General features: G+C 42.3%; 1 protein-coding gene across 20 annotated transcripts in view; it reads right to left on the reverse strand.

Moving 5' to 3' along the window:
- Nucleotides 1-27,443, reverse strand: part of EYA4 (EYA transcriptional coactivator and phosphatase 4) — a 236,951-nt gene that overhangs the window by 47,957 nt on the left and 161,551 nt on the right. For 9 of the 20 annotated variants that reach the window (XM_074990530.1, XM_074990527.1, XM_074990532.1 and 6 more), the window contains 4 exons: nucleotides 25,791-25,915; nucleotides 24,290-24,358; nucleotides 11,245-11,343; nucleotides 89-155 (listed from right to left, as the gene is read on the reverse strand). In XM_074990530.1, coding sequence (XP_074846631.1) covers nucleotides 89-155; nucleotides 11,245-11,343; nucleotides 24,290-24,358; nucleotides 25,791-25,915 — 360 coding nt within the window. Of the gene's footprint in view, nucleotides 1-88; nucleotides 156-11,244; nucleotides 11,344-24,289; nucleotides 24,359-25,790; nucleotides 25,916-27,443 lie in introns of those variants that run through there. The other 11 variants (XM_074990539.1, XM_074990538.1, XM_074990535.1 and 8 more) reach the window with 8 other exon arrangements.

Consider the following 27,443-nt stretch of genomic DNA (forward strand, 5'->3'; position numbering starts at 1 on the left):
AAATAAAACTTTGGTAACAATGGATGACAGAATTGACTGAAGTCGTGCACATTCTCTATGATAAGCTAGAAAAGATGCGGGCACTAACTTGGAAGGATATATCTGTGGTGAGTACTGATGTGCGGATCTTGGACTGTAGCCACTACTTGTTATTACTGTAAAACAGAAAACACAGTGTAACAGTTAACAAAAACAAAACCAGATTTAATTCACACACCAAAAGCTTTGCAGCAATAATGAACACTAAATATTTACATTTGTAGCTATTTAACTAAATTGTGATAACCTTTCATCAAGGCTTAACTACTATGTTTTTAATGTGCAAACTGAAATCAAACTCCCAAATACCTCATGTTGTAAAAATCATTGTTTCCCAGAATCAGCATCCAGCACATTTTAAATTTGATTTATATATTTCTGCATATATTTTAGAGGCCTACCATTCACACATGTGATCCACAAGCCAGAAGCTAATCGCTAAGGGAAAACCCACTATAATGTATTCCAAATTTGCCATTTTAAGATGCTTGTGATCTAACACATAGTATTATTTATACTTGAAAACAAAAAAACCCCATAAAAACTGATTTAAAAGCTTGACACTTGCAAGTTTAATTACAATTTGGGATTTGCAAAATATTTTTTTTTCATGTTTGAATTGCTTAGTGAATTTTACAGTCAAAGGATAGCAAATTGATAGTCCATGAAAACAAATTTATCTATTTATCCTCAGACTAACTAGAGCAAGATACTGACAGTATTTTTAATTGAAGTAAAACAAATCCCAATTCAGTTGCCATCAGACTTTTATATGCCTATACTATTAGCAGCTGTATTCTTCTGAAAAACCTTACAGAATGGTAGTCACAGCCTATTAAAATTTCAATAAAAAGCAGCACCCAAATTGGACTAATTCCAAGAATTTGGACGTTTCACTTTCCTTTAACCATCTGTCTTGACTAAGACAGATGTATTCCAAATATATGTACTCCAAAGTGTTGAACCAATCGCTTCAGAGCAAATCCATATTGAGCAAATATACAGTGTGTCTTTATTAGGCCATCTGCTGTTCATTCACTGTTCAAAAGATTAAAGTAGTACACCATGAAGCTCTGGAACTTTTGTAGTCTAATCAATCATAGTTGTACTTCAAAGTATACACTTCCTGAGTTGTTCATAATGGTCCTGCAAACCAACTTTTAGAACTGTATAAGTGACAAATAGGTTTGGGTGCCTATATGAAATGTGATCTATTTCTACGCTGAAGTCTAATGCATGCCGTTAAGATCCACTGCTCTGACACATGCAGGACGTTATAGTTCTAGAGCTATTTTAAACATATTTAGAACATTTAGGGAAATGTAGTACAAGGGGAAGAATGAATTCCTCTAAATGTACATGAGGTTAGCTTGAAAATTAGGAAATACTGGCTAAGTACTAAACTACTACTATGCTATCAGTTTCAATTTGAAAGTTGCACAGCATATATCAGTCAACTACTGATAAAACTATAAAGGGTTCTCTCATTTGCTAAAACCCTTGAAGGATAGTTACTCTTTCCTGAAACACCTGAATCTTCTTTGTAATGTCACACACAGTTACACAATGTGATCTTGCAGATTCTCAGATAAATGAACGGCATCTGCTGTTTTTTGACGATTAATGTAATTAGATGAAGTATCAAGCCATTTTGTTTTCTCTTATTTATTCAACTGTACTTTGAGAAGTGGGAAATCAACTAACTAACTTTGAAAAACAAAACAGGTTACTGTATTACTGTACCTGGTAACAAAGTTTAAATCGGTTACAGTGTATGAACAGTTTTTCTTATGAAAATACTGAGTGAAATTAGCATTTTCACAGCAAAATGCATTCTGTAATTAAACAACTTTGCACACCCATCCTTCAATTTTGTGCATTCAGAAAGACTGAAGAAAATATTATGAATGTATCTTTGTGAATGTGTCTTTCATATTTTCATTTCACCTTCATGACTCTGCAAGAGTATTCTATTCAACATTTCTTTGATTTATCTCTTTCTGTAAGGTTTACTGAGAAGCAATCCTGTTCCAGGCTCATCCTCTTGTTTTGGCTCATCCTAGTTCACTCTCTGTCAGTATTTGCTCAGTTATGTTAACTTTGAGGACTGTAGTTGATCTGGTGATTCTCTGTGGTTTCATAAGAAGCCATTGCATTCCAGGCACATCCCGTTCCTTGTGCAAACAAGCCTTACTTTGCTTTAAGCTATGATGAAAGGAAGCTGTATACTGAGTTTGGTGGTCCTAGCTCTTAAAGTTTAGGAGGAGTTCTTGAGCAGACAGACAAACTCTCTAAAATATATGTTAGATATGAATGTCATAGCTGAGGTGTGACATTGTGATATATCATTGGAAAGGTTATGATTTGCTGAATATGATCACCCCATTTGTATGCATGCATCACTTCTATTTCTGGAGTTAGGAATTTCTCCAAGAAAGCTGGTGGTGATTGGATGCCTATCATAGCGAATGCTAAAGAAAATGAAGTAGGTTCAGAAGCTAAAACAGGTAAAGAATAAGTTAAAATTACTTGGACAAGTTAGATGTCTTCAGTTCACTGAGGCCTGAGGAAACGCAGCTTAGAATGCTCAAGGAGCTGTTTTAGGAGACTTCTGAGCCATTACCTATTATCTATGAAAAGTGACAGAATATGGGAGAAGTTCCAGAAGACTGGAAAAGAGCAAATGTAACATCCACCTTTAAAAAGGTAAGTGAGGACAATCCAGGGAATTACAGATCAGTCAGCTTAACTTCTGTGCCAGGAAAAACAACAGAGTAAATAACTGAAGAATCTATTAGCAAACATATAAGTAGTAAGAAGGTAAGAAGTAACACTCAGCATAGATTTGTAAAGAACAAATCATGTCAAACCAAACAATAGCTTTCTTTGATATAACAAGTCCTGTGGATAAGGGGGAAGCAGTAGTTGTGGTATATCTAGACTTCAGCAGGCATTTGATGTGGTCTCACATGACCACCTCATTTGCAAATGAGGGAAATACAACCTAGATGGCGCTACTGTAAGGTGGCTGCATAACTAGCTGGATAATCATTTCCAGACAGTACTCAACATTGGTTTGGTCATGTTGGAGTGGCATAATGAGCGGGGCTCTGCAGGGATCAATTTTGGGACCAGTTCTGTTCAATATGCTCATCAGTGATTTAGATGATAGCATACAGAGTACATTAACAAAGTTTATGGATGATAGTAAGCTATGAGGGGTTGCAAACTAAGTATGAGTCAGCAGTGTGACACTGTTGGAAAAAAACCTAAAACATTATTCTGGACTATATTAACAGAAGTATTGTAAGCAAGACACGACTATACTCTGTGCTGATTAGGGATTAGGCCTCAACTGGAGTAATGTGTTCAGTTCAGAAAAGATGTGGGCAAACCAGAAGAAGTCTACCAAAGCACAATAAAAAGTATTATGTTTTCTAGACCTTTAAGGGAAGATTTGAAAGAATTGGACGTTCAGTTCACAGAAGACTGAGAAGCAACATGATAATAACTTTCAGGTACCTAAAAGGTTGTTATACGGAAGAGCAGGAAAAATAATTCTCCTTAACCTCTGATGACAGGACAAGAAGCAATGGGCTTAAACTGGTCCATGGGAGGCTTAGGCTGGAAAAACCTCCTGTCAGGTGGTTAAATGCTGGAATAAACTGCTCAAAGGGAAATTTTGGAACCTCCAGTATTAAAATTTTTTTACAGGCAGGGATGGTCTAGATCAGCATTTCTCAACCTTTCTAAATTAAGCACCCCCCCTTTTTTAAAAAAAAATTATATATATATATACACACACACACATATATACACCCCCAAATTTCTCTCACATACTCTTATGGGTACATGTACTACCGGTTGAGAAACCTGATCTGAAAGTAATCTGAGGTCTTGAAACAAGTGCCATTCAACTTTTGTAGATTACTGTACCCTTTTCAGGAGTCAGATTTGTTTTGCCTACCACTCACTTAAGAACTACTTACTTACAAAAACCATGGAAAAATATCACAGGAGACTACTACTGAAAACTTGCTGACTTTCTACCATCTTATCAAATAAATTAATTGGTACAGAAATGTTGAACTTAGGTTTCAGCATAAGGCATATGAAGTAGTAGAAACAAGTCATTGAATGACCTTTTAGATTCTACTGACTTTTACTAGTGTTTTTTATGTAGCCTTTTGTAAAATTAGGCAAATATCTAGATGAGTTGATGTATACCCTGGCAGACCTCAGTGTACCCCTAAGGGTACATATACCCTTGGTCGAAAAACACCAGTCTAGGTGGTGCTTTGTCCTGTCATGAGTGGAGGGGACTGGACTTGAGGACCTCTAGAGGTTCCTTGCAGTTCTAGTGTTCTATGATTTTTCAGTGACTATGGACTGTATAATTATATTACCAATGTGTTTATGCTGGGTGAAGACCACCACCTTTCTCTTGAAGTACAATGATAGAGATGATGATGACAGTACTGTGACAGGACAGTGCTGATGGTCAATTAGCAAGAGAGAAAAAAAAAAAGAGCACAGTATTCCTGAGAACATGTGAAAAACACACTTAGAAATGAAGGGGAACTTAATTTAACTTTGAGCCTCTATCCCAAATTGCAGGGTAAATATCTAGCTGCTGGAGTAAATCTCTAAAACTGAGTCCTTCCAAAGCTGATCTCAGGGTCTGTATCTGCAGCTGAGTGTGGCCTTATTCATAGGTTCTGCTTGAGGAGGCTGCAGAGCCTGGTTCAGGAAGACATGGTAAAGGTGGGGGTGATAGGCTGGCAGACAATGGAGGCTCAGTAGTGTCTAAGCACCACAGGTTATATCCCAGGGGTCTGGACACTTCATAAACATGTCAAGTGCTAGAGAATGCTAAAAAGTTTAAGATATCAGGCCTTAGGTTTCTCTAGTGGGACACTCAAAATTAGTGGATACTTTTACCCTTAATCTCTTTGGCCCAAATCCTCGAAGTTATTTAGGCTTCTAACTGAATCAATGGAAGCTAGGCACTTAATTGCCTTTAAGGATCTGCACCTGTGCGCCTCAACTCCCCGTTTTTAAAATGGAGATAATATCCAGTCACTTCACAATGTGGTACGAAATAAACGTTTTTGTGAGAGACTAGAATTTTACATTGATGAGCACCTTGGAAAAGCTCTGAGGAAATTAATTGTCTTCATAGCAGGGTCTGAATACTGTAGTGTTGAGTAAAGGTTTGGGGCCATACATTAAGCAATTTGGAAAATACAAAAACACTGAACAGCTGCTCGTTAAGTGGGCAGTACCCATTCACTGCCCTGAACTAGGTAGTGGGTCCAGTGAAAAAAGTAGTATGTGATCTGTAGAGGACTGTACGCTCCAAAATAGGTGTTAGTCTATAAGTTATCACATTTTTGTTGTGTATATACACACAACGCACGTGCATAAGAGGGACAAACAGACTGTGTAGGCAATCTTACATCTCCATTTTCTAACTTTTGAGTGTGAGATTCTGCAGCCATAGTAATGTTTTTAACTTTTTTGTGTACCATAAATATTTACTGAAAAAGGATGAAGGTGGAAAGCCTACAAATTACTTGCTACTCCATTAAAATTGTTAATATTCTCAAATTTACCTAACTTTCCAAGCAAATTAAACACAAAAACATATGCTGAACTAACACTGCAGTCATGGCAAATTTACCAAAGCAAAAAATTCTGAGTTAAACTTTCTCAGGCTGGGTCTACACAGCATGGCTTTCCCAGCAGATCTGTGCTAATGAGCAGCCTCGAAATTGCAAATGGCCACTCATTAGCATGGTCCCATGGCTCATTAGCATAGCCACGTGAGAGCTCAGTCTTGGCAGAAGGGGGTGCTGGCAGTGAAGAGGCCGTGTGGACGTGCCCCTGCTGGCAAAAAGCACCAGATCTTTATGCCTGAAAAAATTATGCTGGCAGGGGCATATCCATATGGTCTCTTTACGGCCGGCACCCCCCTCTGCCAAGACCGAGCCCTCGCGCAGCTATGCTAATGAGCTGCGGGACCATGCTAATGAGTGGCCATTTGCAATTTCGAGGCTGCTCATTAGCACAGATCTGCTGGGAAAGCCATGCTGTGTAGACCCAGCCTGAGAAAGTTTAACTCAGAATTTTTTGCTTTGGTAAATTTGCCATGACTGCAGTGTTAATTTGCAATTTCGAGGCTGCTCATTAGCACGGATCTGCCAGGAAAGCTGCACCATGTAGACTCAGCCTCAGCGTCCTGTAGCCTTATGTGCAGTACACTGGAAATGCGCAATATAGACCTTTACAGTCCTGAACTTTGTACGATATTTTTAAAAACACCCAATTCTTTACAACTATGTCATCATATTGTAGAAGTGGTACACCACTGATTTGTCTGGACAGTTAAGCTTGGGACAGAAATATTTTCTCAATGGTGAATTCATAAAGGACACTGGAATCCTTTGAGAGATTACATGGTATGTACTGTAATACTAAAAGCTGAGTTAAGGGGTTTGTGACCATTTAAATTTACTGGAGCTGAATGTTTTATCTTTCACCATTAACCTCAGTTTACAGAGTCTAAGATGTGACACTTCCTGTTTATTTTAATATGTGGCTATTTAATCTTTACTTGGCTCTAATGTAGTATACATAATCTTGAAATTATATTATGAGCTCAAAAACTGAAGTTAAGTTCACAGGTACTTCTGAATATAAAAGTTTCGAGAAGTGGCTAGCGTGGATGCATGCTGGAAAGTTTCATCCTAGTACAATTTCAAAGAGTTAAAATGTTAACCCTTGAAAATGAAGTGTTATTATAGAATCAGCCATACAGTCATTACCTATACTGTCATTACAGTATAACCCCACTCTGCTCTGGTATGCATGATGGAGCAGTCTGTCTATTCATCACGTTCAGTCTTCCAGCAGCAGTGGATACACTACATTCTACAGGGTTTGTTCAGCCTTCTGCTCAACAATGCATTGTCTGCTATCTCTAAGGCTGGCGAACAGCGTGTAACAAGCTGAATAACCCCTAAGCAAAGAAAGTGTACTATGGTGGTCTCTCAGGCTACGTCTACACTATGAGATAAAAATCAAATTTATTACTGTAGATTTTGTAATTCTGGAATTTATAAGTTCAGTTTTGACTACCCTCACTTCCCACATGCTCCTCACAAAGTCGACTTATTTCTGCCATACTCAACTGGCAAACATCAACTGTTGCAGTAGTGCATTGTGGGAACCTACCCCACAGTTCCCTCATGCCCATAGCATTCTGGGTATATGCTCACTTGTCTTCGACACCTTCCCACATTGCACTTTCCTCGTTCCCCTCCAGTGGTAAGCAAACGTCCATTTTTGCCATTGGAAATAAGGAAAAGCAGGGCATCCAAAGTGATGGCAAAGTTAACGGAAATCTTTCTTCTGTCACCGAATCATCAAGGACTTCATAAAATTCAGCAAGTGTCTCTTCTCAAGTGGCCATTCACTGACTGTCCCCACCACCCAGGATTGTATCTGACTCCTGAAAATAACACAGAGACCCTGAAAAGGTTGAAAGAGTTGCTGAGGGGAGGGTATTTGGCTTCCCTGTTCATTATACAGCTTCTGTGCACAGTCCGTTCTCAACGGCCATCCACTGACTGTCTCCACTCCTGTGACTGCATCTGATCCCTGAAAATAACACAGGGGCAGACTATTCTCAACTGGCCCTCCACCCACTCTTCCCTGTGTGAAGGAGGGCAAAGTTAGAAGACAGAGGATAAAAAACAGCTAGAAAAAAATATTTTTGTCTTCCCTCTTCACTACAAACATTGCCAACACCAGCAATGGCAGTGAAATATCATACACTGATCTTATAACGGAAACAGGAATCTCAACTGGCCCTCCCCCGTGTTCTTGAGGCGTGGGTCAAAGCATGGAGAAAGATAGGAAATGTTAGGAAAAAGATTTTATAACAGAAATAGCAAAGATTTTGCAACAAACAGCAGGTGTCTGCAATGGGCAGCAAGCCCCCGAAAATATTTTTGGTGGCAGGGGAGGGGCTGGGGTCTGTGGCTGCAGAGCTGGTTGTAAGTTCCACCATCACTGAAAAGCTTAGCTGCCAGGGGATACTTCCCCTCAGCAGCAGCAAGGCCCACTGGTCCACTGCTACAAGCATGGGGAGGTTTCAGTGAGGGGCCAATTGAAGTAGCCTCCCTGAATATCTTAGCTGGGGGAGACTTCCACACAGCAGCAGAAAGGCCCCAAAAATATTTTTGTGGAGCCAGCTGAAGTAGTCCCACCTGAATATCTTAGCCGCCAGGTGAGAATTCCCACCAGTGGCTGCAAGCACCCAAATTTTCTTCCTGTCTTCAAAGCCCTAACTGCGCACAAGCCAGGACGTGGTGCTGCCTGGCAGCATGGTCAGCACCAAACAACAGCCATGTCCTTTTATTAGGTCAGGGGCTGGCCAAGTGATGTGGCTGAGTGCAGGCAAGACCCCAACTGTGGGGGAGCACGCATAAGTGTAAACCACTGAGAAGTTTCTCAGCCTCTTATGTAAGCAGGACCCCCACAACAGCTTTACTGCCACATGATGTGGCAGGGCAGTGGCTGGCACCAGGCAGAGCAGAAAAAAATACCAAGTGTAGAGACAGAATCACAAACTCTCTAAAGGGGCTATTTGTAATGGGTAGATGCACTCACAGCACTAATTGCAAAGACAGACATTTCTCAGGCTGTCTTACAAACATGACCACACAGTCACAGGCTCCTTGGTCACAATTTGAAATTCACGGTCTTCCTGTTACCTAACTCCTGCACAACTGGAGAGCGGAGGCCAGAGCAGAGCACTGAGGGGCATTGTGGAGTACACGTGGGACGCCTCAGGAGGCTAATAAATTTGATTTTAACATGTGGCACTTCCACACTGGCCTTTAATCGAACATTTGAATTCGAGCTTGATGCTGAACCCGTCAGTTAACGATGATACTCTGATATTGCTATTAGTGCTCCCTAAATCAAGCTAATGGTATTTACAGTGAAGACAGTCATGTGGTAATATCGAGCTAACTGCCTTAAATTTGAATTTATCTCATAGTGGAGATACAGCCTCACACTGGCCTCAGCACTGTGGGTTCACTCACTCACTCACTCACTCCGGCCTCAATTTAGGAAAGCTTTAAAGCACACACTTAATTCCATCCTTACACAACAAAGCATTTAAGCACACACGTAACGTTAAGCGTTACGTGTACCCCTTTCAGGGGTTTTAAGTGTGTATTTAATTGCTGGAGTGGTGAGCAATCCCAATTGTGGTCTTGGGTCATATACCTTTATCTATTCATGTACATTTATCATCAGCTGAGATGGTTTAAGCCCACAGATGTGGGCATCATATCAATCCAGAACTCTTTCCCCTCCATCTTCACAGTCCCATGCAAATCCCCTTCCTGGGGATGGCTTGATCTAACTCCACAGTTTTCTTCTGAAGAGGGGAGGCCTTATGATGGATTTAATTGTTTTAAAAACTATTGGGCCACACTGACATAATGACTCTCTCAGGTGGTGCAGTGTCCAGATGGGCTGTTACCTGTCATAAGAACATCTTGCAGCATTAACAACAATTAGATCCACTGTCTTCACTTGCCCCTAAATTGAGGATCCCCAGTGACTCTGAATTTGGCATGGTTCTAACCAACAACAAAAACCATGTGCAAAAAAGTATCTCTCTGTTTCAGCTGGAGTAGTTGGTAAGTTACATGTAGCTGCCACTAAAAAAATAAATTAAAGCACTTACACACACCCCTAAATAGTGGCAAGGCATCATCTCCAACAAAATTGCTATAATTCAAACCAAACCAACATAAACCACCATGCTGACAGCTCTGCACTTCTCCCCCAATAAGTCGCTATGTGCACATGCTACTCCCTCATTACTGGCCCCACACCTGTAGCTTGTGACTGAAGGCATCTGTACCACATTCAAAGGAGCTGCATTTCTTCCCTCCTGATAGTGCTTCCCCACAAGCATTTTGTATTTGGCACTGTGGCCCAGGACAACGAGCAAACTCATGTTTTACTTTAATGCACAAGCACTAAGGTTTTTAAAAATGAGTGCCTATGCATAGATTCTCGGGTCTGTGCGGTCACTTAAGTGTAGTTTGATTTCCAAAAACACAGAAAAACCTTTACCGTTTTCCTGGCAGCTGCTGGGAACGCTGGAAACTTAGGCCCTTATTTAGGTGCCTAAATACGGAGTTAGGAACATAACTCTAGGCAATTCTTCCTGAAATTCTGGCCCTAGCTTTTTCAATACATGGAGTCAAGCCCAGGTTTCTTAAATATAGTGTGTGGGTCAAAGGTACAATATCACATTTTTCAGCTGGTTGTGAATTTTTCAACTAATCACTTGTCTAAACAGTTGTGATTTGGTAAAACAAAACTATTCATAAAACAGAGTCCATTTTGACAAATCTTTCAACTCAGAAAAAGTTGAAAAAAGTTTAAGTGGTTTAAATAAGTTGTTTTGACCACTGTTAGACAAAAAAGTTACTTTTTTCCTAAATTAAATGACTTTCAGATTCAGAATTTAAGATGATTAGATTAAGAAAAGGTTTAAAAAAGAAAAAACAAAACATGTGACCATTGTTACTTAAACAGTCTTGTACACAAGAATAGTTGTAGAATAAGTTTCTTAAGAACACAGGTGATAAGAACGGCAAGTTAAGATTTTTTTTTTTTTAAAAGGCATCACTACAGTCAATTCTTTCATATCTGGCAATCCTGTGAGTTAGAGGTTGCCAGATAGACATACCTCTCCATTATCTAGAATATTTGACTATCACCACACAACTCTAAAGAAAAACAAGGTTAGATATTAAGAAACAAGCAAAAATGTACGCAGACTACTTTATTTACCAACAACAGTAGTACTGTACACTATAAACTTACACTGTATTTGCTATACTCATTTGCATTTACTTTCAGTATATTGTACTTATGAAAAACATAACTAAAATTTACTTATGGTTAAAATGCCAGCTATTTGAGTGTTCCGGATAATAGAATGCCGGATATGAACGAGCCTGCTGTATTCTTTCCAATTAAAAGTGAGTTTATAACTTTTGTAAAATTTAAGAGATTGTCCTCCATGCGCTGACATGTTCATTGCTGAAAGCTGGCAATGCTACATCAGTAAATATTTCATAATATTTGATTTTATTATAGCTTTACCTGACCCAGTAAAAGTGTCAAGCGATCCATCTCCAGTTGTGGTAGTGGTGGTGGTTTCGCTGCTGTTCATGGGCTCTGTTTTGACTGCAAGAAGAGACACTACATAGAAGAATAAGTAGACATGAGATTTTACTTCTAAATTTATATCAGAGACCTCATGCCAGTGTCACGAGTGGTAGTCCAGCTAGAACAGACATGCAATTGAAAAGTTTAGAATTTGATGAGAACAGCCTGCTGCTGCGTTTTCTGAAATGGCCACACATGCATCTATTTATGTATCTATTTGAAAGACTTGTATAATTATCTAGATTAATTTCAATCTAAATCTAATAGATTCCAGCAATTCCTGAAAACAAGGGGACAAGAAATAGAATAAGGTATATAGCACATACGTAGTAATTATGATTGAGAACTAGCACAATATGTTTTTGTTCTCTTCCAGCAGCACATTGCTTTCACAGTGCAGTCTCTCTCCCAACATGAGACTTCTGCTTTTATTAGAGGCTAAGCTGCCCTACGAAAACTAAAAATTACTGCTACATCACAATTACATTCACAATACTCATACAGTTAGGTAGATGCACATATTTACAGCACATATTAGTTGCCACTTTATAAATACTGGGGGACTGATTTTCATTTACATTTAGGCTCCTTTACAAAGCTAGAATGATATGAAGAGGCTAAGTGCAAAAGAGACTCAGGCTTTGTGTGTTTTACTAGACATGGGCTACATTATATATTTTAATTCTAGCAACAAAAAGAAGCTTGACTTTTCAAAGAAGCTTAAGGGCTTACACTGGAAAATTTACCACCAGTATAGTTTGACTGATCGATTATGCCCTGACTGAAATGGGAAATTAAGTCTCTTGAGTCCCCGTCAAAATCTCAGCCAAATTTTTTGGTGGCTTTTACCTGAACAAGCAATGGGATCTATTATAGCTATTTGAAATTATACACACCTATCTTTGTCCCACATCCACAATGGAGCTTTCATTGGCAAATGAGTGAACTAGGTCATTAAAACTTTATAGCAATGCTACAAAAAATATATGACTGTATTAGGAAAAAAAATCAAGCAGCATATTTTTAAACCATATCCTACATTTCACTACATCTCTGTGCTGAGATAATTTCCAAGAGATGGAGGGGTCAGATACAAATGTGGAAATGGAATGACTTTTTTTTGCATGGATAATAAATAGTTTTTACAATTAGAAAGCAGCTGGAACAAAGAGATGTATACTGAAATTTACGAAGTGTGTTTTTATGCTAAATGCAATCCATATGCAAAATTAAGGAAAGACTTTCTCCAAAAAGCAAAGACTGTCCTGCATTGCTACTAATGACAATGAAACCAAGGGGTACAACATGAAGAGCTGTGCTGTCAAAGGAAACACCTCTTTCTGATTTCATTATGAACAGACTCAGAGTTACATCTTTCTCTCTACATATATCAGAATGTGTGCAACGTCCTAATTAGGTTTTCTCCTCAATCTGTTCCCTTTTCTGACTGTCACAACCCCCCGCTTCTCTCACGATATGGCCCCTTTCACAGTATTCTTTGACTATCTCACACTCTTCAATGCATTTATTCTCATAAGACTGTGAGGTAGGGAAGTGTTAACAACTCAGCTTTACATATGGATAACTGAGGCATGGTTTTGTGCCCCAAGTCATACACAGACACTCCAGTAGACCAGGGAGTTCAAAGCATGTTTCCCAAGACCAAGGCAAGTACCCTAGCCAGTGGGCTACCATTTCTCTCTTTTACCTAGACTGACAAGCTTTCCAGAAAGTACTTCAGTATGTGCTTAATTGCTTTCCTGAATCTGGGCCTAAATACTGAAATATAAAGTACTGCACTGAACCATCCCTAATTCCAATCACTGTGATGTGCAGCACAATTTCCTAAGTACAAATATTCACTTAGTGTTTCTCTCCCTGTCAAGCAGTCACTTTCCCCCACTTCCCTAACTCTTTAATTAATTTGACAGAAAACATCAAACTAGAACTACATTTTGTGAACACCACATCTGGAAAATGCCTTTTGAGATAGCCTCGATTTTAAACAGATCTCATCTATACGTTCAATTTTTATCAAGACCTGTTTGCACGGCGAGAGCTTTGGAATACGTATTTTTTATGTTGCACTTAATTAAATAATGAAATAAAAACATTAAATCAACAAAAAGAAGGTTTAATTTTAAAAGAAAAAAGGCAATAAAATTTAGAATTGAGATTAAATCGTGTGATCTTATATTTTGAGAACACACTTTTTTACCTAGGCTTTGTAGCACATATAACTGTGTGTGGCATCATTAAATGTTCTGACACTGCTACAAATCTGTCCTGGAGGGGGAGGAGAGTAACTTAAAGACTGGAATTACAAACCATCATTTGAATTACTGCTGTAAAGAATATACATCAAAGGCTGTATTTTTAAAGCATGATTTAGTCCCTTTCCAGAAACCAAAACAGCAGAAATGTATATACTGATAAAAAGGAAGTATATTGAAGTGCTGCTAAGAGAGAAGGTGAGCCCAGAAGGTGGCTCCCCACAAGTACCATCATATATGATGTGCACAACTTACTTGAGTTGATAGCACAAGATGGCCAAACTGGTGTCTCATATTTTGGAGCTAATGACCTGAAAAGTTTCATTTTTTAACAAATAAGCTATATTTTAAGGACTGAGAAGGCAAAAATAATATAATGAATCAGGTGAGCAATAGATTCTACTCCTATTCTCCTGCCTTACACAGGGAAGCTTCAGAATTACAAACTGACTGGTCAGCCACGTACCTCATTTGGACCTGGAAGTATGCAATCAGGCAGCAGGGAGTTAAAAAAGCAAGTACTCTATAGTCCTACACTGTGTTAAATGTAAAAAATGAGGGGGAAGTTTTTTGAAAAAAATGCAATGTAATGAAACTGTTTCTATGCTTGTTTCAGGTCAATAAGATAGTTAAAAGGTGGCATTTTTGTTCTGCATAATAAAACTATATTAAGACAACGTTCGTTTGTAAATTTTTGAAAGAACAACCATGACATTTTGTTCAGTGTTACAAATGTTTGAGAGGTTTGAACAAACTTCCATTCCCAAGGTGTTAACGATCTCAGGTTCTACTGCACTTGAAACCAATCACAAGGCAGGGAGAGGAGTGGCCAGTGAGAATAGGTAAGTATGGCTCCTTTAACAGGTCAGTCCAGAACGGTGTCTAAGAAAATTATCCAGACATATTACGCCTTCCTTTCACTTCACATCCAAGCCTGAGGGCCTTCCTAGGAAACTTCAGATAGCTGTGAGGGGTTCCAGTGATAAAGGAGAGAATTAGGTGGCAGACAAGGAGGATGCTGCTCAAAAGACCAATGGAAGGCGACAGGCTACACACAGCATCACATGAAACCATCAACAAGAGGGTGGGATAAAGTCAGAACAGCCAAGCAACCTTTCCAGCTGTGAGTGTTAGGGAGGGATGCTGTACTCTGACTAGAATGGGAGAAGCTGTCTGCAACTCCAATGCAAGATTACAGAGTCCAGGAGCAACCAAGGAAGCGTATGTGCAGGGCTTGGGTTTTCATTAAATAGGACCTGAGCAAATGATAACTGGGCTGTCAGAAAGACGGATCTAGAACATCTACAATTGATGGGTGTGAGGGGAAGCACATGCAGGGAACAGCCGAAGGGCAGCCATGTACATCCGATGGCATAACTCAACAGATAGCATGAAACAGTCTATCACACATTCTGCCAAGCAATACTAACCAACCACAGATGCAAGTAGGCAGTGGGAACATGACATAGGGAGGGTCCCACCAAGATACAAGTTAACTAAAAGCCATAGGAATTGGGGTCCAAATGTCCTCTCAGAAAGTGGGATTAAAGGAGAAGCCAGTGTACTAGGCTGAGCACTATCAGGGTAATATGTGTCTGCCCTCCGGAGTTCCCCCTTGCCACTTGGTTAAGAATTAAGTTGTCTGTGACAATGTACTTCTTCCGTCACCTGTACCTACTGAAATGATAGAATAGTTGAATTATTCCATAATCAGACTGAATTGCTACTTTTGCACATAGCTGTCTAGCCCCCCATAGCATAAGCCATTGGCACAGCACCACCCCCATGTCAAAGATTTTTTATAATGCCTTCAAGTGTCTGACTTGCATACATAGAGTCATTTCAAACTTCCTTTTCAAAAAAGGCAGCTCTCTGAAACCTTAGTAATTTTTAGCCCCAAACCTGCAATATTAAGCATGTGTGTCATATTCTGTAGGACAGGGCCTTCCAGCATAATAGATTACAGTTGGAAGTTGTGTGTGTTCTAATAACAACTCGACATTATCTTGAGATATTTGTTACACAATATATAATGGTAACAGAGAGGTAGATGTGTTAGTCTGTACCTTAACATCATAAAAAAAACAAACAAACCAGTCATGCAGCATTTTAAAGACTAACAAAATAATGCTACATGACTGCTTTTTTTATTTTGTTGATATACAATGGCTTCTTTGTTTAAAATAGATACCATATTGGCCTGTGTTTTCAGTGGGCCTCGCGACTGACCTCCAAAACTATGCTTGAAGGATTTTGTATGAGCAAAACTTATAGCTGTATTTGGAATGAAGTTTGAGTGACCAAAGCATGAGAATCCAACTTCATAGAAAGGATGTAGAAATACAGAAATTAGCCTCCCAGGGTATGTGTCTCCATTACAGAATTAACTTAAGTGACCACAGGGAGGCTATTTGTCTAGTTTTATATGAGAGTCCTCTTTTGTCAACCTTAATTACTATTTTTGGTTCTCTGTACCTTAAATATTGAGTCTGTTCTGGTATGGCTTTGGGCTGAAGAGGTGGGTCTGTCTCACGAAAGCTCATCACCTAATAAATTATTTTGTTAGTCTTTAAAGTGCTACTTTACTGCTTTTTTGTTTTGATAGTATATAGACTATGCCTCCATTACTCCACATGAGAGATACATTTCGTGGACACTACAGTACAAATCAAGGATGGCCTGATCGGTACCACACTCTACCAGAAACTCACTGATAGAGAAGTTACTCACTGTAGTAACGATGGTTCTTCGAGATGTGTCCCCGTGGGTGCTCCACATTAGGTGTCGGGCTCGCCCCAGATCGGAAACTTTCCAGCAGTTTCTGCCGGACCGCACATACGCCGGCGAGCGCCGCTCCCTTGCGCGCCCCCGGCCACGTGAGCGATCCGGTCCTCACCAGTTCCTTGACCAACCGCCTCGGATGCTCCTGAAAAACACTAAACAGAGATCAGAAGCGGGGAGGATGGGCAGGTGGTGGAGCACCCACGGGGACACATCTCGAAGAACCATCGTTACTACGGTGAGTAACTTCTCTTTCTTCTACGAGTGTCCCCGTGGGTGCTCCACAATAGGTGACTACCCAGCAGTAACCCAAGTAAGGAGGTGGGTAAACAGTTTATGTGCAGCTCGCCCTTGAAAGGACTGCTGTCGACAGACGGGTATCCTCTTCAAATACCCAGTGCAGAGCATAATGTTTGGCGAAGGTGTCACAGGATGACCAGGTCGCCGCTCTACGGATGTCTTTTAACACGATGCCCTTGAAAAAGGCTGTTGACGCCGCCACTGCCCTGGTGGAGTGGGCCCTGGGCGGGGCCAGCAAAGGAGTCTTTCCAAGTTCATAGCACATTTTTATACTGGACACAATGTGCTTCGAGATTCTCTGTGAAGAGAGACCCTCCTCTTTCGACCTGGGAGCGAGAGAGACTAGAAGCCTGTCCGTTTTCCGGAAGGACTTAGTCCTGTCTATATAGAAGGCCAACGCCCTCCTCACGTCCAGGAGATGTAGGCGTGCCTCCTTGCCGGAGCTGTGAGGCTTTGGGTAAAACGAGGGTAAAACTATAGGTTCGTTAAGGTGGAACTCTGAAGAAACTTTCGGAACAAAGGTTGGGTGCAGCCTTAAGGTTACCGCCTCCTTTGAGAATACTGTGCAGGGCAGCGTTGCCATAACCGCTGCGAGCTCGCTCACCCTGCGAGCTGACGTGATTGCAAGAAGGAAGGTCGTTTTTATCGTAAGTAGGACGTAGGGGAATTGTGGCTAAGGGTTCAAAAGGTGGGCCCGTTAGCACACTGAGCACCAGGTCCAAGTTCCATGATGGTGGAAGCAGTTTCCGAGGGGGGTACAGGTTTACCAGCCCCTTCAGGAACCTGGTAACAATAGGATGAGCAAACACCATGGGCCCTTCCTCTTCATGCCGAAAAGCCGATATAGCGGCGAGATGGACCTTTAGTGAGGATAGGGAGAGCCCGCCTCTTTTGAGGTCCAGTAAGTATTCTAGTATTACATGTATAGGAACATCAAGGGGAGCTAACTGCTTGGCAGAACACCATGCAGTGAATCGAGTCCATTTCTGCTTATAAGTCTTCCTGGTGGAGGTCCTTCGGCTACTCTCCAGGACTTGTTGTATTCCCTCCGTACATGTACTCTTTAGGGAGCTGAGCCATGGATTAACCATGCTTGTAGGCGCAGGCCTAAGGGTGTGGGGTGCACTATGGACCCCTGGGGCCTGCGTGAGCAGGTCCGGCGCCACTGGAAGGGGAAGCGGTGGGCGGTCCGACATGCGCAGAAGCAAGGGGAACCATTGCTGTCGATCCCACGTTGGGACTACTAGGATCATGTGGGCTCTCTCCCTCCTGGCCTTCTGCAAGACCTTGTGGATGAGCACTGTGGGGGGAAACACGTAAAGCAGGGGGCCCTTCCACGAAATTGCAAATGTGTCCCCCAGGGACCTCTGCCCCAATCCTGCCCTGGAGCAGTACTGGGGGCACTTCTTGTTGTGCTGAGTGGCAAACACGTCTATCTGGGGAAACCCCCATGTATGAAAGATCGGTCGTAGCAGATCGGAGCGGATCTGCCATTCGTGCGTGAGTGCAAAGCCCCTGCTCAGCTGGTCTGCCTTCACATTGTGAGTGCCTGGTAAGTATGAGGCCTTCAACGTTATATTGTTGGCGATGCACCAGTTCCACAGCCGGACTGCTTCCACACATAGGGCATGGGATCGAGCTCGTCCTTGTCGATTTATATAAAACATGGTGGAGATATTGTCTGTATTGATCCCGACTACTTTGCCTTGTATGTGGTCTCGAAAGTGTTTGCAGGCATTGAACACTGCTCTGAGCTCTAGTATATTTATATGCAGTGACTGTTCTGTAGGGGACCACAGTCCTTGCGTCACCTTGTTGTCGATGTGTGCTCCCCACCCTATGTGGGAAGCGTCGGTAGTAAGAAAAAGAGAGATTTGTGGTTGGTGAAAGGGTACCCCTGTTAGCATGTTCTTGGGGTTTACCCACCATTGCAGGGATCTGCGCACCTCTGTCGTGGGCGATACCACCCTGCGGGCAGTGTGGGACGCCGGCTTGTAGATGCTTGCCAGCCAATGTTGCAGGCTGCGCATATGCAATCTGGCGTTCTGCACCACAGACGTTGCCGCTGCCATGTGGCCTAGCAGCTGCAAGCACGTTAAGACCAGCACCATGGGGCTGTATGTAATGACTTGCACCAGGGAACCGATGGCGCAAAAGCGAGCATCGGGTAGATAGACCCTTGCTGTAATAGAGTTTATACGAGACCCTATGAACTCTATGTCTTGTGTGGGGTCGGTCTTTGACTTCGTGAGGTTGATGACCAGGCCCAGCGAAGAAAACGTGTTCGCTGTGACGCGTATCATGTGTAGTACCTCTGCCTTCGAGGCCCCTTTCAGTAAGCAGTCGTCCAGATATGGGAATATAAATACCCCCTGTCTGTGCAGGTAGGCTGACACCACTGCCAGGGTTTTGGTAAAGACTCTGGGGGCCAAGAAGAGGCTGAATGGAAGGACCTTGTATTGGAAATGTTCTTTGCCAGCCATAAAAAGGAGAAAGCGTCTGTGTGCCGGGTGGATCGTTATATGAAAATATGCCGAATAGCTCTAGCTTCTTGGCATCTCTGTCTGTGCCCCCCGCTTTGTACTGGGAAGTCTTTGATCTCTGCTGAGACGATTCTACCACCAGTGAATTTGGTTGTGGGTGACTAAACAGAAACTCCATGTCCTTCGCCGGGACGAAGTATTTCTTATCTGATCTCTTGTTTATAGGTGGAGCGGAAGCCGGGGTCTGCCATATGGTGGTGGCTGACTCCATGATTGCTTCGTCGAGCGGAATAGCGAATTTGGATGAGGCCGGAGGTCTCAGATTTTTAAGGAGCTTCTCCTGCACCTCTGCTGTTTGGATGCCTTGCGTGAAAGCCACCCTTTTAAACAGCTCCTGAAACTGTTTGAGGTCGTCCGGGGAAGCAACATCCCCGGGGGCCATAGCCTCGTCGGGGGAGGACAAGGAGGACCACTAGGGTAAGCCTCCCTCGAACTCTCAGGGTCCTGCTGTCGGTGGCACACCCTCTCGCTAGAGGCTTGCAAGGGAAAATCTCGGGGTTCCAATATCAATTCCCCCTGAGACCGCTGTGTTTCTGTCCCCGTCCGTGAGTGCCCGCGGGGGTATTGGACGGTCAAGGGGAACCTGCCCCTGGGGTGTATGCCTGTGGTGTCTATGCCCAGCATGGTAAGGGCAACCATGGCAGCACGGGCACGGTTCCTGGGACGGAGACCTGGACCACTCTCGAGGCGCATACCCCCGATGTCTGGGAGAGCGAGATCTTCTCAATGACTGAGACAGTGGTGAAACTGGTTTGTGACAGTACTCCAGCGGATCCAATCCCAGAAAAGGTGAAGGTGGCCCGAGCCACGGTGACGCTGGTTGGAGGAATGGAGGCGGCGGCTCTGGGTAGGCTGGAGGAGACCCATGCCTTCTGGTTGGCGTGCGCAGCATAAGGGGAGGGCTTGTTGAAAGGAGCACTGCAGCCCTGTCTGGAGAAGGGCTGCAGTGCTGGGTTTTTGCTGCTGCCTTTCCCCTCCCCTGCGGGGCTGGCACTGCCCCCTCCCGTGCTGGGGATCTCGGCCCCGCTGTCAGCGCTGTGCAGATAGCCTCCTCCGGTGCCTGCAGGCTGCGTGCCTGTTGGCCCTGCACCGTTGGCGCCGCGGGGATCTGTGCCGCTTGCGGCGGTGCCGCCGGTTCCGGCGCTTGTCTGGCCGCCGCTCTGAAGGCTGTGCGTGCTGGCTGTTTAGTAATTGGAGGCTCAGCCTCTGCCACATGCGCTGCCGCTTGTTTGAGACTGCGGCTGGGGGCTGTGTGCTACGCCCGTCCCGCTTGCTGTGACCGCCGGCAGGGATCGGGCTGGAGAGAGCTTCCTCCGTTTCTGCACCGAGGGGGTGAGGGAAGCCGCCTTCCTTTTATGGAGCCCTGTGGGTCCCTCCGATTGAGGCCTCTCCGGCACGTCTGGCTGGAGGGCCTTATCAAACAACAGCATTTTCAGCCGCATTTCTCTATCCTTTCTGGCTCTGGCTGTGAGCTTTGCACAAAAGGAACACTTCTGGGTAACGTGTGATTCCCCCAGGCACCTAATGCATTGACTATGCCCATCGGAGGCCGGCATAGCTTCGCGGCAGGACTCACACTTTTTGAATCCTGAAGAGGACATCGCGGTGAGTCTTTTGAGCTGTTAATAGGGTACTTAGCACTGTCTCTGTGCCTGTTCCCCTTTCATGGACCCCAGCCTGCCACGGCAGGAGGCCTACTGGCCTTCACGGCCCCGCGTTGTCTCTGCTCCTCTCTCTCTTTTACTAAAACTTTCTATATATTTTTTTTTGTCCTTTTTCTCCCCCCCCTTTTTTTTTTTGCGCAAGAAAAGAAATCAACAGTCTAAACTAAAAACTCTAACTACGCTGACTCTGGCCACAGCCTGAGCGGATTCTGTCTGCAGCCGATGGCGGTTAAGAAGGAACTGGCGGGGACCAGATCGCGCACGTGGCCAGGGGCACGCAAGGGAGCGGCGTGCGCCGGCACATGCACGGTCCAGGAGAAACTGCTGGAAAGTTTCCGATCTGCGGCGCCGGGGCGAGCCCGACACCTATTGTGGAGCACCCACGGGGACACTCGTAGAAGAACACTATACTTACCTACATACTTCTAGCTTCCATCCTGCATACATAACTAGATCCATTGTTTACAGTCAAGCCCTTAGGTACAATTGCATTTGCTCTGATCCTACTGACAGACCAAAAACTACAAGATCTTTACCATCTATTCATAAACCTGAATTACTCACCCGGAGAAATAAAAAAGCAAAATCGACAGGGCCAGACGAATACCCAGAGACCAGCTACTCCAAGATAGGCCCAAACAAGCCAAAAGAACAGACCACCACTGGTCATTACCTACAGCCCCCAACTCAAACCACTGCAACGAATTATTAAAGACGTACAACCTATCCTTTATCAGGATGCCACACTACAGAAGGCCCGAGGTGACAAGCCTGTTCTCCCCTACAGACAACCTCCCAACCTTATGAGAATTCTTACCAACATCCACAGTCTATACCGCAGGAACACCAGTCCTGGAACTTTTCCTTGAAACAAAGCCCGCTGCCAGCTTTGTCCAGATATCTATTCTGGAGATACCATCACTGGACCTAACCAGCTTATTCACAGAATCATGGGCACATTCTCATGTTCATCAATTAACATCATATATGCCATCATGTGCCAACAATGCCCAGATGCTTTGTATTTTGGACAGACGTCAAACTCTCTTAGACAGAGTTAATGGGCACAAAAAAGACATAAAAACACTCCCGATCTACAAACTTGTCAGCCAGCATTTTAATGGAGTGGGCCATTCTGTTAATGACCTGAAGGTCTGTGTCTTACTGAAGAGGAATTTTCACAACAGTTTTGAAAAAGAGGCTGCTGAACTCTCTTTTATATTCAAATTTGACACATTAACACATGGTTTGAACCGGGATGTGAATTTTTGGGTCATTATAGGGGCTCTTCTGCATACTTGGCTTAATCTAATTCTTGACTCCCCCCCCCGCCCCCCCGATTTGCTGACCTTGATAATTTTTTTTTTTCTGATTTGTCAACCTTGATTACTATTTTTCGTTCTCTGTGCCTTAAATATTGAGTCTGTTCTGGTACGGCTGTGGGCTGAAGAAGTGGGTCTGTCTCACGTAAGGCTCACCTAATAAATTATTTTGTTAGCCTTCAAAGTGCTACTTTACCGCTCTTTTGTTTTGACAGTATATAGACTAGCACTGCTTTCTCTCTGTTACTGTTTTTGAGAAATCTGTCCCCTGTGTGGTAGGTGTGACAAAACCAGGAGAGGTTTTCTGCAGTATTGGACAAGAGACACCGCTGTGAACAGCATGCTGCCCTGCCCCTGCTGGCATTACTTCATGGGCAGCTGGTGGCTAGGATGTTCTGGAAAACCAAGTCCCCATGCAGCACTACTGTGCAAGCACTATTCATAGAAGATCACCCTGGACGGAGCAGTGACTCTGGCAGGGATTGCCAGACTGTCTAATATTCCAGGAATGTGAGAGTGGCCATCCAAGGTGATTGGCACCTGGGTCAGAGCACTTGCATTGGGCTTACTTGGGTGTCAGGTGACACACTGCGAAGGCCACCCCATGTGGGGGGCATATCTCATGGTGATTTGGCCTGCTGTAAGATAAGCCACTCTGGTTTTCTCACAGTGAATTATGAGAGCGCTCATCGGTCCTTCTGGAAATGTGGGAAGACACTGGAGAATTACCAACACTTGAGTGATATATCCTGAGTCCTCACTGCAAAGTGGATGGATTACAAACCTGAGTGAAAGCGTTATCTATGATTTAGCCAACACCCAAGACAAGACAGCTAACCCGGGAAGCAAGCATCAGGTTGAAAGGATGTGCAGGGTAGGTGGGGGGGTTCGCAATAACAGCTGTAATTAAGAGCCTGAATTAACTCTGCAACAATGATGTGCAATTACACGTGCAATATGGGATAAGTTTAAAAGCTTGTATTTTTGCTTGAGCAGACACGTGACTAATTTATGCAAAAAGCCTGTTACCATTTTGTTGCACCAAATTGCAAGTGCAAATTTAGGAGTCTTGGTTGGTGCCTCTGAAAATATGCATGTGCCTCTCAACTAATTTTCCCTCTGATCTTTTCCACCCATGAGCAGAATAATTTTTATGTTCACAGAGGCATGTGCAAATACACGCCACCAGTAGAAACCAGAAAACCTAACTGTGGGTGCTCTGCTAATCATCTGGGCAGCATCTGAATCCCTCCTGAGCGGGTGCACAAACACACAGCTTACAGGGAACACTGTTCTTAACCCAATCTGCAAACCGTTACTACCATGCATATCCATATTTAAACTAAATTTAGATTGTATCCTTTCTAAAGCAGGCACCATCATTTGCTTATGTTTTTTATAGTACCTATCACAGTTGGGCAATGAGGTATGAGTGGGTCCCTAGATGCTACTACAGTGCAAAGTAAATAATCATAATCATAATAATCCATAAGGGAGGAAAAGAACAAGTGGCAGTTACTGATTATAGGATCTTAATATTTGTATATTGCCCATTATATTTAGTTTGTGTGTGTGTGTGTGTGTGTGTGTGTGTGTGTATTTTATTTATATATATCATTATAATTACGGTATATTTACAGCCTTGATTTGTACTGAGGTAAGCATATATTGTAGTACCTAAAAATAAAACAAAAACAAAATGATAAATGGACATTCTGTAGGAAAAAAACAAACAAACAATCTGGTTTCAAAGAAAGCTGGGTCTCCATAGCTCCCAACAATGACAATCAGAGCTGGGGATGCTCAGCCTCTCTGAAAATGATGCCATTAGATTATGAAGATGATTGCAGTAACCTCATTCTAGGACAACTAAGATTCTTGTTCCTAGTGAAATGGGTTAACAGGTATGGTAAAAAGGTCCATTATTGCTGCTTTCTGGTTTTCCAGCTCTGCACACCAACTCTTAGAAGTAGGAAATCAAATAAAAAATGTTCTAAACCACAGAGCAAAAGAAGGAAACAAAGCAAGAGAGATGTAACACAGCAGTCATGGAGTCACGCAGTCACACACATGCACTGTACCATGATCTCTCATACTTGTTGCAGAAGAGGGAGTGCTGCAACTCAGCAACCAGTCTGCAGTGTTTAAAACAGTCATGTTGTCTCCTGAGGATGGGAATGGTATAAAGGTTCATTGTCTGTGTGTCTGGTCAACATACATGAATAATCTTCAATGCCAGTAGGTGTGTTTGCACTTTGTCTCTCACAGTATTGCTTTTGTGTACAAGGTTTCAGTACAATATACACACAGAATTATTAATGCTGTTAAAGGTCTAATTCTAATTTCAGCCTCTCCATATTCTGGAATATTGATATTTGGGTTATTAAAGGTGAATGTATTTAATCTTAAAGGTATCAGTAGAGGGGACTACACACTCCAAATGTACATGATAAATTTTCACAGGCATTAATGGAATTTTTGCAGAGAGACGAACAAAACTTTTTAATACTGTGGGAAGAAAAAAACTGAACTATAAAATGCTAAAATGCAAATATGGTGCACACATGTTCAAAATCAAAGAATCAGGGGCGAAATCCTGGCTCTGCTGAAATGAATGGTGCAACACTCCTTGACACCACAGGGACTAGGAGTTCACCTCATATACTAACACCTTTGCTCACACTGTGCAGTGTCGCATTCAGATTACTCACCAGACCAAAAGCACCATAAATCATTAGCATTAAAATGCAGTACCTCTGACTGAGCTAAACAATAATAATGTCATTATAGAGGTATACCAAGCAATAACTGTTTTAAGTAATAAATTGAGTAATAAGCAGCAGTAATTAAAGAACAGGTTAGACAAATATCTGTCAGGGATGGAATAGGTTTACTTGGTCCTGCCTCACTGCAGAGTACTAGACTAGATGACCTCACAAGGCCCCTTGCTAGGACTTGCATGGTTTGAGCATTATACAGTGAGAAAGACTGGCATGTTACAACCATTATTTATGTTATACTTTCAGTACTGGTTGCACATCTCTTATCTGACAACTTTTTTTTCCCAACAACTTCCATAATCCAGCGTGATTTTATTTAGCTGGATGACCATTTCTCACGTATGGCCAAGTTTCCGTGGTCCCATAAAGCTTGTTTACAGCCACCAGTCCTGGCTCTCACTTTTCTGTGTTGCTATTGATATGTAATTTACCCCTAAATGTCTTATAAGAGCCCAGTAAGCAGTGGAAGTGTTAGTAATGCTGCTAGATAATACTGACGTCCCTCATTTGGCAAATTCTCTTGTTCACCCCTGGTCAGTTCCCAAGGGTGTTGGACTAGAGAGGTTCAACCAGTATTTGCAGACAACAGGGTCTCCAGATCCAGTATGTTTCCTCATTCAGTTTCAAGTTAATGAACAGAATTAAAGGGAAACAATGGTACAAGTTTAAAAGGTTCTTAAAAGCTTTCGTGCTGAGGGCTGATACCAATCTGCCTTATGCTCATCATTATACTGAAATGCTAAACTTAAGAAATTTATTAAAAATAGCAAAAGCCCAGATAGCAACATTCTATACATTGATGATGTCTTACACTCACCTCCCGTTCCATTTGTTGTGATGGATGTGCTGCTGAGATTAGATTTATCCAGTTTGGAACTACTAGGATTATCACTGCTTCCAACAAGATTATGGGGACTTGTTAGATCCTGCATTTCCATAGACCTGTTTGAAAAGGAAGCAACACAGGGACATCATAAAATCAAACAGAATAACAATATTTAAATATCTGTATTGCAATAATGCCACAAGCCCCAGTTAACGTTTGACCTCTCGCTGTATTAAGCGCTGTACATACACCTGCATATCCCCCCAAAAGATTATTCCTTGCGGAAACAGTTTAAAATTTAAGTAACAGCATTTGCACATTAAAGACAAATGCATTATTTATTGCAAAACAAAACTGTAGCTCTTCTTTATTAGGAAAATCACTGTAACCAAAGACTGTAGTTGCTATGATAAGTGCTTGCAGTTTGGAGCAGGAGAAGCAAGTCAAAGTTGTATCAATACTGAGGGCATTTTTATTGTTTAGAATATTCATTAAAAATTTCCCGTTGAAGCTCTCTATTCCCCATGCTAAGCTCCTGCATGTTCTGGGGATAAAACCTGCATAATTTTTACCTCCTGCTGTTTGAACTTTTCTTTGTCTCTTAAACGGGAGCCACATTTTGTGCTCCTAAAAGTAGAAAGAACGTAGTAAACATTCTAGTTACTTCAGGGGCATCTATCTGAAAGCACGCAGGTTATAGATAAGAGCTGAAAGCTCTTCATTTTCCCACTTTGCAAAACAAACACCGAACGAAGTATTAAGGTTCTTCTTTGAAGCCTCTTAAAATTATGTGAAGGAATCCCATTGACATCAAGGATTGAGTTGGGCCCTACATGCACCTTTGGGCAGGTCACTCTCCCTAGCAGCAGCCTGGATAAGTAATGGGAATCTTTTCAGGGAAAGGAGGTCATATATCAGCAGGTATGAATTATACAATAATGCAAAAGCATAAACTGAGATTTAAATGGTCTTTACCCAGATTCATCACCTACCTGTGTATTCATTTGCATACATCTGTCGAACAATAAATATAATGTTTCTCTATTGGAAATGTGATCAGTGATAAAATGAACATTAATCATTTATTCATATGACGTTTTGTTTAGTAGTTTTCTGTACAGAGCAAGTACGCAGGTAACGGTTATTGTTTCCATCTTGTATGCGTTTAAGAAGGCAAGAAGGTACCCAGGATAAAAACTAGTATTTCACTGTGCACCCGGTTTAAATTTCCATATGTGTTCACTAAAGCACTGTCATGATTTTGTAATAAAAAATGATCAGCTTCTAAGGTGGGAGCATCCATCTTAGGAACACATAGTTGTCTCTTCTTTCTTATGAGGGTAAAAATTATTTTTTCTTCCACGCCCATATGTAGCATGTACACAGGGATACACTTCAGCAATACTCCAGAATACAAAAATACTAAACTTCCCAAATATCATAATTTTAAGAGTCCCAAACATCTTGGCCTTTTCTACACAGGCCACTTTCTTCGAAAGTGGCATGGTAATATGTGGCCTGAAATATGCTAATAAGGTGCGGATGCAAATTCCCCACGCCTCCTTAGCATACAATCACGTGATTTGGAGTCCCGAAGACCATTCTTCCGGACTCCAAAATGCCATGTAGAAGCGCGGCCCCTGG

This window comes from Carettochelys insculpta, chromosome 3, assembly GCF_033958435.1.
Source record: "Carettochelys insculpta isolate YL-2023 chromosome 3, ASM3395843v1, whole genome shotgun sequence".
NCBI lineage: Eukaryota > Metazoa > Chordata > Testudines > Carettochelyidae > Carettochelys > Carettochelys insculpta.